This window comes from Poecilia mexicana, unplaced genomic scaffold (genome assembly GCF_051168715.1).
Source record: "Poecilia mexicana isolate PSO_F unplaced genomic scaffold, ASM5116871v1 scaffold_19, whole genome shotgun sequence".
Taxonomy (NCBI): Eukaryota; Metazoa; Chordata; class Actinopteri; order Cyprinodontiformes; family Poeciliidae; genus Poecilia; species Poecilia mexicana.
The window spans coordinates 25,812,382-25,826,338 of NW_028263388.1; the positions used below are offsets into that span (position 1 = coordinate 25,812,382).

At 43.4% G+C, this 13,957-nt stretch overlaps 1 protein-coding gene and 1 long non-coding RNA gene across 3 annotated transcripts in view; one reads left to right on the forward strand and one right to left on the reverse strand.

Moving 5' to 3' along the window:
- The window catches only part of LOC148153795 (uncharacterized), a 186,741-nt gene that overhangs the window by 129,949 nt on the left and 42,835 nt on the right, over positions 1-13,957 (forward strand). The window lies entirely within an intron of this gene.
- The window catches only part of stambpl1 (STAM binding protein-like 1), a 91,131-nt gene that overhangs the window by 76,331 nt on the left and 843 nt on the right, over positions 1-13,957 (reverse strand). Inside the window, exons 1-2 of one of the 2 annotated variants that reach the window (XM_088016462.1) lie at positions 13,300-13,518; positions 10,350-10,447 (exon numbers count right to left, since the gene is read on the reverse strand). In XM_088016462.1, the coding sequence (XP_087872588.1) occupies positions 10,350-10,424 (75 nt within the window). In that variant the 5' untranslated portion in view covers positions 10,425-10,447; positions 13,300-13,518. Of the gene's footprint in view, positions 1-10,349; positions 10,448-13,299; positions 13,519-13,957 lie in introns of those variants that run through there. The other variant, XM_088016463.1, reaches the window with a different exon arrangement.

Consider the following 13,957-nt stretch of genomic DNA (forward strand, 5'->3'; position numbering starts at 1 on the left):
AAAGCTCCGCGGAGCCTCAAGCGGCCCTCGCAGCCAAGCGCCGCTCAGGCCTAGCCACCGCGGATGTTCCAGCTACCGCCTCCCCTCAGCACCACCTCCCCTCAGCTACCACCTCCCCACAGCACCACCTCCCCCTAGCCCCCGCCATCCCCCAGCCATCGCTCACGCTCTCACGGAGCTGCCCAACCTGCCCTGAAGATAGTTACCCGTTTCATGTACGGCATTGCTCCCAGACAATGCACAAAAATAGAGAATCCCAAGTTGATAAGGTCTCTTTTTTAATCTGGCCAGATTTCTGTTATAGAGTTCTGTTCCAGGTTCTGTTTCCAGGTCCAGGACTTTCTCTGCTGCACAGTGGACCAGACTAATGAGCTAGACCAATACAGTGCAGCAAAGGAAACATCACTTCCTGTAAACATCCAACCAAGAAAGCAGTTCAACTGAAAATACTTGAATTGTAGAACACAGACCATTCTATGTTGAAATGTATCAGTATACAAATAAGTTTAAGTATAATATAATTGTTTTTTCACAACAGAGAGGAAAAAATCTCTAAAAGTAAGATTTATTTATTTTTATAGCAAATCCCAGGTTTATAATGTCTGGGTTTTTTAAACAGGCAGTTAAATTGAAAATACTTGAATTGTAGTACACAGTCCATTCTTTGTTGAAATGTATGAATATACATATGAGATAATTATAATACAAATGTATGTAATAATAGTGAGTGGAAAAATGTGAAAATGTAAGACTTACTTTATTTTATAGATAATCCCAGGATGATGAGGTAACTTTTTTTCTAATCTGGTGAGATTTATCTGATAGAGTTCTGTTCCAGATTCTCTTTCCAGGTCCTGGACTCTCTGATCAGACTAATGAGCTAGACCCATACAGAACACTTCTTGTAAACTTCCAACCAATGAAGCATTTTAACTGAAAACACTTGAATTCTAGAACACAGACAATTCTGACTTCTGTTGAGAACAGCTGCATTGTGCTTTCAGCACCGCTCCTTTGTGAAGCACCCAATATCTCATGTAGATCAGTTGATGTAGCGAGGAGATGCAGCAGTTTGATCAACCTATTGGGCACAGTGGAGTGAAGATATAATGTAATGACTCTGGTCATTTCATGATAATGCTGGCTGAACCCCCACATGGTTCAGCCAGCAGACAAAGTTCACAGAGGGCATCATCATGTCATTTTGTATCAGTTGGCAGAGGATTTAACCCATTGGAAGCATAGAGTAAAAGTAAGGCATCCAACAGAGAAAAACAGGTGACTTCCTGTTGGAGGGGCGCGTGGTTCCGGTGATGTCATCAATTGACTATGAGAATCTGATAAAGGCTTGTCTACAATGAGACATGGAAAGTCTGATTCAGCTCTGACCTGTCCTGGAGAAGTTATTGCATTGTAATGTTTCATGGCACAAAGCCAAAGTTTGACGCTTAGCCACGCTCATATGCTTTGAAGTACGAGGATTCTTTGAACATTTCACCTTTAATGTCTCACCTCTCTGCTGAGTGAGTTTTAAGTCTGTATCTCCAAAGCTGTATGAGTATTTTGACCTGATGCCACGTGTATGAAAAATAGGAAATTGCGGCTTTGATCCAAAATGGCCGACTTCCTGTTGGGTTTGGAGCCTGGTACCAGGAGACTTTTTTGTACATCCTGACAAGATACACAAGTGTACCAAGTTTCATAATTCTGAGATAAAGCATGGCTAGGGGCTGATCATGTTTTAGTGAAAAGTGTCATTTCACAAAGCCAAAGTTTTAGCCACGCCCACATGCTTTGATGTACAAGAATTCTTTTGATAAATGTCCACCTTTAATGTTTCAACTCTAAGCTCAGTGAGTTTGAAGTCTGTATCTCAAAAGATGTGGGAGGAGAAGAATCAGATGTGACATCTATGAAATAGGGGAAATTACCGCTTTGATCCAAAATGGCCGACTTCCTGTTGGGTTTGGACCATGGCTCCAAGAGACTTTTTTGTACATCCTGACAGGATACACATGTGTACCAAGTTTCATCATTCTAGGTTAAAGCATGGCTTGGGGCTCATCATGTTTTTGTCAAAAGTGTAATTTCACAAAGCCAAAGTTTGACCCTTAGCCACGCCCACATGCTTTGATGTACGAGAATTCCTTTGATAACTTTTGACCTTTAATCTCTCAAGTCTCTGCTGAGTGAGTTTGAAGTCTGTATCTCAAAAGGTGTGGGACTAGTTCAATCAGATGTGGCGTCTATGAAATACAGGAAATGGCGGCTTTGATCCAAAATGGCCGACTTCCTGTTGGGTTTGGACCATGGCTCCAAGAGACTTTTTTGTACATCCTGATGAGATACACATGTGTACCAAGTTTTATAATTCTGAGATAAAGCATGGCTTGGGGCTGATCATTTAAAACATGCTAGAGGGCGCTGTTGAGACATTAGGCCACGCCCACCAAATATTGCACTGGATTCATGTCCGGGGTTGGACAAAGATCCATCCTAGTGTGTTTAGTGCAGCTGAACCCAGAATTGTGGAATTCAGAGCCAAAAGTATGGGCACTTTCTGACAGGTCACTTCGCCACGCAGCCACGCCCACCTGCTACATCCCAGCCAAATGGGGTTGGAATCCAATACACACCCACATGTCTTCTGTCTCTGGAAACAGTTTCATGTTGATTAGGTCAAAGTGGTCAGATAACCACCAATCACAGTAAAACATGACACTTCCTGTTCTAAGGGGGCGTGGCTTATGGAATCTCAAAATTTCACTATACCATCTTGTAGAGCACTCAAAGATGAACAAGCACAGAAAGTTTGGTGCCTCTCTGACTTTTTGTGTAGGAGATATAAAAGTTTTATTTTTCTTGGTGAGTCGGTGAACTTTGACCCCAGGTATCACCCCTTCAGGAAGGTCGAAAACGCAAACATTTGATAACTTAGAATCGGGCATGCCTTATGAACCAACAGACCAAGTTTGAAGCCGATCCATCAAAATCCCTAGGACAAGTTCGATCAAATGCGAACCCTGTAAACGACCAAAATGGGCTCAAATTCACAACTTCAATCCAAAATGGCCGACTTCCTGTCATACTTGCACTATGACATTAATTGTAAATTCTGAGCATCTTGGGGAGCTCTACCAGTGTACCAAATTTCAAGTCTCTACGATAAACTAAGTGAATAGGAAAGGGTCATTTGAAAAATTCTAGGGGGCGCCGTTGAGCCATTTTCTTTGCGATTTTTGCGTCGACCTTATCAGACGTAAATTTTTCGCAGACTTGATGCGACTGCCAAGTTTGGTGAGTTTTCATATATGTTAAAGCCCCCAAAAAGCCAATTCATTTGACGGAAGCCGGAATAATAATAATAATTAAAGCTCCGCGGAGCCTCAAGCGGCCCTCGCAGCCATCGCCGCTCGAGCCTATAGCCACCGAGTATGTTCCAGCACCGCCTCCCACCAGCCACCGCCGACGCTCGCGCGCCGTCCTCCACGCGATCCGCTTTGATGCCTTCGGCAGCGTTCCCTGGCGATGCACCCAAAATCTGGAGCAGATCGGGCCATGTGGCAAGGAGATACAGCTGTTTGATTAACCTAGGGGGCGCAGTGGAGTCAAATTGCAATTAAACTCTATTGGGCTCCTTAGAGGTTCACAAGTGTCACTCATAAAAAGTCTGGTGCAAATTGGATGATGCGTTTGTGAATAAGAGACGATCGTATGCATATGGCGAGGGACAGCCAGTTTTGCCACACCCACAAGGGTCAGATGCCATTGACAGAGTTCATCTTCATCTCATTTTATGTCAGTCTGCACAGGGTTGGAATCCATGACACACCAATATGTTTTAGAGTGTAAAAGTAAGACATACAGTAGAAAAAACAGATGACTTCCTGTCGGAAGTGGGCGGGGCTAAGGTGATGTCATCAATCGACCACCTAACTGTGATGAGGTCTGGTCTATAATGAGACATAGAAAGTCTGATGCAGCTGTGACCTGGCATTTGGAAATTATTTGACATTCATGTTTTATGGCGAATAGTCAAAGTTTGGGACGATCCATATGGCGAGGGACAGCCATTTTGCCACACCCCCCAGGTCAGTAGGGATTTACAGACTTCATCATCATCTCATTTTATGTCAGTCTGCCCAGGGTTGGAATCCATGACACACCAACATGTTTTAGAGTGTAAAAGTAAGACATACAGTAGAAAAAACAGGTGACTTCCTGTCGGAAGTGGGCGGGGCTAAGGTGATGTCATCAATCGACCACCTAACTGTGATGAGGTCAGGTCTATAATGAGACATAGAAAGTCTGATGCAGCTGTGACCTGGCATTTTGAAATTATTTGACATTCATGTTTTATGGCGAATAGTCAAAGTTTGGGACGATCCATATGGCGAGGGACAGCCATTTTGCCACACCCCCCAGGTCAGTAGGGATTTACAGACTTCATCATCATCTCATTTTATGTCAGTCTGCCCAGGGTTGGAATCCATGACACACCAACATGTTTTAGAGTGTAAAAGTCAGACATACAGTGGAAAAAACAGGTGACTTCCTCTCGGAAGTGGGCGGGGCTAAGGTGATGTCATCAATTGACCACCTAACTGTGATGAGGACTGGTCTATAATGAGACATAGAAAGTCTGATGCAGCTGTGACCTTGTATGTGCATGTTATGTCACTTTGATGATTAATGGTGAATAGTCAAAGTTTGGGACTAAGCCACGCCCACATGCTTTGACACCCAAAAATTCCTCTGATAACTTCTGACGTTTAATGTCTCAACTCTCTGCTGACTGAGTTTGAAGTCTGTATCTTGAAAGCTGTAGGAGGAGATAGATCAGATCCGACGTCTATGAAAAACAGTAAATGGCGGATTTTGATCCAAAATGGCCGACTTCCTGTTGGGTTTGCACCATGGCTCCAAGAGACTTTTTTGTAGGTCCTGACATTATACACATGTGTACCAAGTTTCATAATTCTAGGTTAAAGAATGGCTTGGGGCTGATTATTTAAATAATTCTAGGGGGCGCTGTAGATAAATTAGGCCACGCCTATCGACGACTGTTATGGATTCCTGTTCGGGGATGAATAAGGATGCATCCTAGTGAGTTTGGTGCAGCTGGGCTGAAACATGTGGAATCTAGAGCCAAACGTATGTCGGCGGCGTTCCCTCTGCTTCGCCGCGCTGCCACGGCCACGCCCTCTACTGAAAACTCTTGGCGCTTTAAAGCAAGTGAGACCAACATGTTATCTGTCATCCAACACAGAATCATCTTGATTAGGTGGAGAGAGCCATAGATGGAGCTTTACAAGTCAAAAAAAGGCACTTCCTGTTCTGAGGGGGCGGGGCTTAGATGACGTCAGACTATGACGATATAGGATCGTCAGGCATCCCACCAGGATCACTCATGTGAAGTTTGGTGCAGCTGGGCTCAAAATTGTGGAATCTACAGCCAAACGTATGGCGACGGCGTTACAGGTCACTTCGCCACGCCGCCACGCCCACCTGCTCCTTCAAAGCGAAACAGGGTTGGAATCCATGACACACCAACATGTTTTCTGTCTGTGGACACAGTTTCATGTTGATTAGGTCAAAGGGGTCAGATAGCGACAGTTTAGAGTAAAACATGACACTTCCTGTTCTCAGGGGGCGTGGCCTAAGTGATGTCATCATTTCACCATTGTGTATTGTAGGGGACCCGATGATGATCAATCACTGAAAGTTTGGTGCTGCTGTGAGTTTTTTTTTAAAAGTTATAACCGTTTTATTTTTCATGGCGACTAGGTGAACTTTGACCCCAGGTAACCCCCCTTCAGGAAGGTCGAAAACGCAAACCTTTGATAACTTTGGATCGGCCATGCCTTATGAACGATCTGACCGAGTTTGAAGCCGATCGATCGAAGTCCCTAGGACAAGTTAGAAAAAATGCGAACCCTGTAAACGGCCAAAATCGGGTCAAAATCGGAACTTCAATCCAAAATGGCCGACATTCTGTGATACTTGCACTATGACATTAATTGTAAATTCAGAGTGTCTTGGGGAGCTCTACAAGTGTGCCAAGTTTCAAGTCTCTACGATAAAGTAAGTGAATAGGAAAGGGTCTTTTGAAATTTGCTAGGTGGCGCCCTTGAGCCGTTTCTGTAGCGATTTTTCCGGGACCCTTAAAATACGTAAATTTTACACGGGCTCTATGCCCCCGCCAAGTTTGGTGAGTTTTTGAATATGATAAAGCCCCCAAAAAGCCAATTCATTTGGGAGAATAAAAAAAATAATAAACAGTACAGTTTCAATAGGCTCTCGCAGCGATAGCTGCTCGGGCCTAATAATAATCAACATTTGAAAAACAATAGGCCTTCGCAGCGCTTAGCTGCTCGGGCCTAATAATTTACAGCACAGTTTCAATAGGCTCTCGCAGCGCTTAGCTGCTCGGGCCTAATTAAAGCTCCGCGGAGCCTCAAGCGGCCCTCGCAGCCAAGCGCCGCTCAAGCCTAGCCACCGCGGATGTTCCAGCACCGCCTCCCCTCAGCCACCGCCTCCCCTCAGCACCACCTCCCCCCAGCCACTGCCTCCCCTCAGCACCATGTCACCCCAGCCACCGCCTACCCCCAGCCACCGCCTTGCTCTCACGGAGCTGCCAAACCCGCCCTGAAGATAGTCACCCTGTCATGTTCGACATTGCTCCCAGTCAATGCACAAAAATCTGGTGTAGATCAGCTGATATCGCAAGGAGACACAGGTGTTTGATTAACCTGGGTGCGCAGTAGAGTCAAATTGCAATTAAACTCTATTGGGCTCCTTAGAGGTTCACAAGTGTCACTCATAAAAAGTCTGGAGCAAATGGGATGATGCGTTTGTCAATAAGAGACGATCGTATGCATATGGCGAGGGACAGCCATTTTTGCCACACCCACAAGGGTCAGATGCCATTGACAGAGTTCATCTTCATGGCATTTTATGTCAGTCTGCACAGGATGAAACCCATATGACTTAGAGAGTAAAAGTCAGACATACAGTAGAAAAAACAGGTGACTTCCTGTCGGAAGTGGGCGGGGCTAAGGTGATGTCATCAATCGACCACCTAACTGTGATGAGGACTGGTCTATAATGAGACATAGAAAGTCTGATGCAGCTGTGACCTGGCATTAGGAAGTTATTTCACATTCATGTTTCATGGTGAATAGTCAAAGTTTGGGACTAAGCCACGCTTAGTCCCAAACTTAGCAGTAGGCATTTACAGAGTTCATCATCATCTCATTTTATGTCAGCCTGCACAGGGTTGGAATCCATGACACACCAACATTACTTAGAGAGTAAAAGTCAGACATACAGTAGAAAATAGAGGTGACTTCCTGTCGGAAGTGGGCGGGGCAAGGGTGATGTCATCAATCGACCACATAACTGTGATGAGGGCTTATCTATAATGAGACATAGAAAGTCTGATGAAGCTCTGACCTGGCATTTGGAAGTTATTTCACATTCATGTTTCATGGTGTATAGTCAAAGTTTGGGACTTAGCCACGCCCCCACGGGTCAGTAGAGTTCATCATGGGAGAGTTCATCATCATGTCATTTCATGTCAGCCTGCACAGGATGAAACCCATAAGAATTAGAGAGTAAAAGTAAGACATACAATTGAAGAAAGAGGTTACTTCCTGTCGGAAGTGGGCGGGGCTAGGGTGATGTCATCAATCGACCACCTAACTATGATGAAGGCTGGTCTATAATGAGACATAGAAAGTCTGATGCAGCTGTGACCTGGCATTTGGAAGTTATTTCACATTCATGTTTCATGCTGTATAGTCAAAGTTTGGGACTTAGCCACGCCCCCACGGGTCAGTCGAGTTCATCATGGGAGAGTTCATCATCATATCATGTCATGTCAGCCTACACCGGATGAAACCCATATGACTTAGAGAGTAAAAGTAAGACATACAATAGAAAAAACAGGTGACTTCCTGTCGGAAGTGGGCGGGGTTAAGGTGACGTCATCAACTGACCATCTCAATGTGATGAGGGGTGGTCTGTAGTCAGATATAGGAAGTCTGATGCAGCTGTGACCTTCTATGTGGAAGTTATTGCATCTTGATGTTTCATGGCGAATAGTCAAAGTTTGGGACTTAGCCACGCCCACATGCTTTGACATAGAAAAATTCCTACGATAACTTTTCATCTTTAATGTCTCAAGTCTCTGCTGACTGAGTTTGAAGTCTCTATCTCAAAAGCTGCAGGAGGAGATAGATCAGATGCGATGTCTATGAAAAAGAGGAAATGGCTGATTTTGATCCAAAATGGCCGACTTCCTGTTGGGTTTGCACCATGGCTCCAAGAGACTTTTTTGTAGGTCCTGACATGATACACATGTGTACCAAGTTTCATAATTCTAGGTTAAAGCATGGCTTGGGGCTGATCATTTAAAAATTTCTAGGGGGCGCTGTAGAGAAATTAGGCCACGCCCATCAACGACTGTTATGGATTCCTGTTCGGGGATGGATAAGGATGCATCCTAGTGAGTTTGGTGCAGCTGGGCTGAACGATGTGGAATCTAGAGCCAAACGTATGGCGGCGGCGTTACCTCTGCTTCGCCGCGGTCCCACGGCCACGCCCTCTACAGAAGACTCTTGGCGCTTTAAAGCAAGTGAGACTAACATGTTATCTGTCATCCAACACAGAATCATGTTGATTAGGTGCAGTGAGCCAGAAAGGCAGCTTTCCATGGAAAAAAAAGCACTTCCTGTTCTGAGGGGGCGGGGCTTAGATGACGTCAGACTATGACAACATAGGATCGTAGGGGACCCTACCAGGATCACTCATGTCAAGTTTGGTGCAGCTGGCCTCAAAATTGTGGAATCCACAGCCAAACGTAAGGACACGGCGTTTAGGGTCACTTCGCCACGCCGCCACGCCCACCTGCTGGATTCAAATGAGCTTGGCTTGGAATCCTCAACACACCAACATGTTTTCTGTCTGTGGACACAGTTTCACCTCGATTAGGTCAAAGGGGTCAGATAGCGACCGTTCAGCGTAAAAAATGACACTTCCTGTTCTCAGGGGGCGTGGCCTAAGTGACGTCATCATTTGACCGTTGGGTATTGTAGAGCATCCCATGATGATCAATCACTGAAAGTTTGGTGCTTCTATGAGTTTTTTTCAAAGAGTTATAACAGTTTGATGTTTCATGGCGAATCGGTGACCTTTGACCCCCGGAAAGACCCCTTCAGCAAGCCCGAAAACGCAAACCTACGATAACTTTGGATCGGCCATGCCTTTTGAACGATCTGACCGAGTTTCAAGCCGATCGATCGAAATCCCTAGGACAAGTTCGATCAAATGCGAACCCTGTGAACGGCCAAAATCGGGTCAAAATCGGAACTTCAATCCAAAATGGCCGACAATCTGTGATACTTGCACTATGACATTAATTGTAAATTCAGAGTGTTTTGGGGAGCTCTACAAGTGTACCAAATTTCAAGTCTCTACGATAAAGTAAGTGAATAGGAAAGGGTCTTTTGAAAGTTGCTAGGTGGCGCCCTTGAGCCGTTTCTTTTGCGATTTTTCCGAGGACCTTAAAATACGTAAATTTTCACCGGACTCTATGCCCCCGCCAAGTTTGGTGAGTTTTTGAATATGATAAAGCCCCCAAAAAGCCAATTTATTTTACGGAAGAATAATAATTTACAGCACAGTTTCAATAGGCTCTCGCAGCGCTTAGCTGCTCGGGCCTAATAACTACAAACTTGGAATCCAGAAATACTTAACAGGAACAGTCACTGCTTAGTCTATATTACTTTTAACCCAGAAAAGGAATTAGAACAAACTTAGAATTGTGGAGTACTCACTTTAACCCAGAAAAGGAATTAGATCAGTCATTCTTTAGTTTATTTTATCAGAAACTGTAGAGTACTCACTATTCAGAAATGGAATTAGATACTTAGCAACCCTGAACAGGAGAACTTAGTTTACATACTTTAGAACATTAGATTAGTTTTCTTTCCTCTTTTTTCTTTCCTTTGGTTTGTTATTTAGTTTGTATTTCCTTTTAACTCATGTAAAGCACTGTGAATTGCCTTGTTGCTGAAAATGTGCTATATAAATAAAATTACCTTACCTTACCTTCAGAAGGTTTGGGGAAAAACTTTGAAAGTTTTTTTCTCTAACTTTTGGAACCAGATTTCCAACATTCAAATGGCCATATCTTCTTCATTTCTTTCTTTTTATTTCTATGTCATTGGATATATTAGAATCTGCACTTTTATAATCTGTAAATAACTCAAAACACCACTGAGTAGACTTGTTCCTACTTTTGCTGTGGCCAGTCATGAATATCACCACACACAAAAGTAACTCACCAGAGCATTTAAACTTAAAGCCTGATCCATGCCAAGTTGGCGTGTCAGCAGTTGACCCGTAGTTGGTTTGCTCATCAGTCACTGCCCATGATCCTTCACTGCAGGAGAGCGAGAAGCAATTTATCAACAAAAATGGTTGGATGGAAAGTGATTTTACAACCCAGAATCAGCCATGTCATCAAACATCCGAGTAAAGCTAGCCCTTCAGCATTTTCCAAATCTGACAGTAAGTCAGCGTGTTATTTTTCAGCAAACATTTAAAAATAAATGTATAATTTTATGTGTAAGGTGTTCAAAGGTAAACCTGGACAATGCCAGCCACCCTCTGTACACTGTCATCAGTAGACAGGAAATCAGATTCAGTGGAAGACTGCTTCTTCCAACGTGCAGGACCAACAGTCTGAGGAACTCCTTTGTCCCTCATGCAATTATCCTATTTAAATCCTCACTGGGGTGGGGAGGAGGGTTAACAGGAGTGCAACAGAAACAGATGGACTATAGGATTGGGCTGTTAATGTAAACGTAAGTATTTAATGTATATCATTAACATTACCTCATGCAGCTGTCCGCGGGGATTACCCCGTCCCTTCAGGAATTCTCTGTTTTGCTTTTAGCAATCATTCTCAGAGCACTTCGAACCCTAAACTTAATCCTATGTTGGGCCCTTTAAAACACTGACACATAGTCAGAACACCGGCCCAGTCTCCATGGGGGCACTAAACAGAATTTGGTTTTGGGGTCCTGTTGTTCTGCTATTAGTGTGTACTGCTGCAATCAACAGTCAGATGATTAGATCATTCACACACTTGCTAAAATTATTTAATCTCTGACAGTGATGTTTACATTATATTCTATATGCACGTATAATATAGAACACATTTATTATCTGATATATCAGCACTGATTTCCTTAACTTTCTGGGATTGATTGGCCGATACTTACATGTGAAGCCAGTCTTACCCACCGATCTCATCTACCTCAGCAAAGGTTTAAAAATTAGGCACTGTCCTCTTCTGCTCTCCAGTGAGAGGTTTGACTGATAGAAAAGACCACCAGGTCAGGTCTGAATGTTTGCAGTTAACAATAGTGGCCCCACTGTTGCAAACTCAGCAACTGTTTTGCTATATTTAGCAACATTTCAGACAAAAAAAATTGATACTGGCCAAAGATCGGCAATCGGCAATCAACCAGAAAACTATAACCGGTGCAGCCCAACTTAAAGACTTAAAGACTTGGGGTTTAGTGCCCTTGTAGTGGCACAGACCTATATTTATTTTAAAAACACTAGGCAGGACACATTTTGGCATCCAAAGATGGCTCATGTAGTCTCGGGGAAAAAGAAAACATCAATTTAATCTATGACATAGAAGCTGGACTGTTAGAAACCTTCTTCAAGGAGGAAACTGTTACCTGGGCTTTTGGATAGGCTTATTGTATTGTTCTATTGTTGATGAATACATACACACATATTCATGACATTCTTTGACTAATTACAATAGCTAAAAATTAAATTTATACCAGGAGTCTTTCTCACCAGAGAATGTGGGCCCGTACTGAACTGATTCTATGCCTTCAATTAATTTCAATTGGACAAGTTTTACATAACTTAGAAGTTAGTATAAAAATGTTTATTTTAGATACATAAATGATTATGCTCAGCAGCAAACAACATATCTCCAACTACAGCTTAGAGTAGCTCATTGATGTATTAATGCAGGGGCCATGTAGCCTGATGTAAAAACATTTTGCTAGCCAATGTCAAACATTAAGAAGTTTTAATTATTATTATTAAATGTTATCAAAGACGCTATTTTGAAGTTTCTCTTAGTAGCTCCATCAATTTTTCTGATAAATATTACACTACCAATGCACATTAAAACATAACTTTGCATTGGCTTTTTTTCTATTCCTCCTCTGTCTTTTCTTTCTCCCTGAAGGATTCAGTCATTTTTGCGACATTGTTTTGATAACGTATCTTCCACAAGCACTTTGGAGGTTTGGATGCGCTCTGCAGGGCAGCTCATATTACCATGCAGTGCTGTACCTACCGTGGCCACCAGGGGCCCCCAATGTATAAGAAAGATTTCTACATACATTATCAAATATATACCGTGTTTCCCCGATAGTAAGACACCCCCGATTGTAAGACGTATCGGGGGTTTCAGGGGGGTCGGCTAATATAAGCCGTACCCCGAAAGTAAGACATATGTCTTACTTTTCGGGGAAACACCTCTCATCTAGCTGCGCGCCGCCTCCTGCCCACGTCCGCACCGTCCCCCTCTCCATACGTCGCCGCGTCTGCCACCTCCCTCTGATCCAAATGAGCGCCGTCTCCTGCCCACGCCTGCGCCGTCCCCCTCTCCATACGTCACCGCGCCGATTCGAAAAAATTCGACAATTTTTTTCCAATATAAGACATACCCCGAAAGTAAGACATAGTGGGGCTTTTGGGGATAAAAAGAAAGTAAGACACTGTCTAACTTTCGGGGAAACACGGTAATATAGTAAAAACAAATCACAACTTTATGATGAAGTTGTTTTTGTTATTATAATTACATATAAATCATTACTAAAAAAAGAACAACAAAATCAGTTCCACTTAGGGGGCCATAGGCGGCTGCTTAGTTTGCTTATGCCTTGGGCCAACCATGTTTACAGTGACACGTGTTAAAACTGGCCTCAACTATTAATTGTTGCGTTAAGAACGGAATATTAAAAAAAAAAAAAGGGGGTCCAATGTTTTATTTTTCTGGTTTCTTTATCTCAGACCACAACAAAAATATTGAGACATCTGTTGGAGGAATCACATGGAGACCGATCAATCAATCAGTCAATCAATCAACAGGTGGCAGCGAACTGTGATGTTTGAAGGGAGCAGATTTTTGCGCTATATCTGGTTTAAAGGATTCATAAAAACAGTATAATTGGCAGCTTGTAGATAGATACCAACCAACTGAGATTCACCCGGTTCAGCTCTAGCGGACTCCAGCACAGATTTACCGGGTGCTGCTCGCTCATCTGTCCGAACACTGTCTGCGTCCCAACAGCTGGTTCAGCGGAGAGGGGTGCGATGACAGCCGGTGTCGAAGCCGAGACAGTTTCAGAGAAGGATCGGGTTCGGCAGCAAAATGAAGCAGGTGGAAAATGGCTGAAAGCTCCGGATGCTGCTGCAGACTGATGGAGGCAACAAAGATCGTCTTTAAGCTATAACGAGCCACTACCTCCTTTTTTGTCACACGAACACACAGACCATGAGTTCTGTGAACATGCGCTGTATATTAATACAGATAGGATAGGTTGTAAGATAACTCACTCTGTTTTACATGCTAAGGAACAAACCAAGTCAATTCGGGGACTTTAGTTTAGTCGTCTACGGAAGCGTATTGCGAGAGGGAAAAAAATTAGAGCGCTATCACGTTATAACATGATACTTATCTAAACGTGATAATATTTTGTATAAACGTGATAGTTATCTTGTATAAACGTCGTGATACATATCTTGTATAAACGTGATACGTAGGTCGTATAAACGTGATACCGGGTGAAAGTAAGCGGCTACGGTCAGGTACTGCGTACCCCTAAAAGATTTGGCGCAGGCACGCAGTACC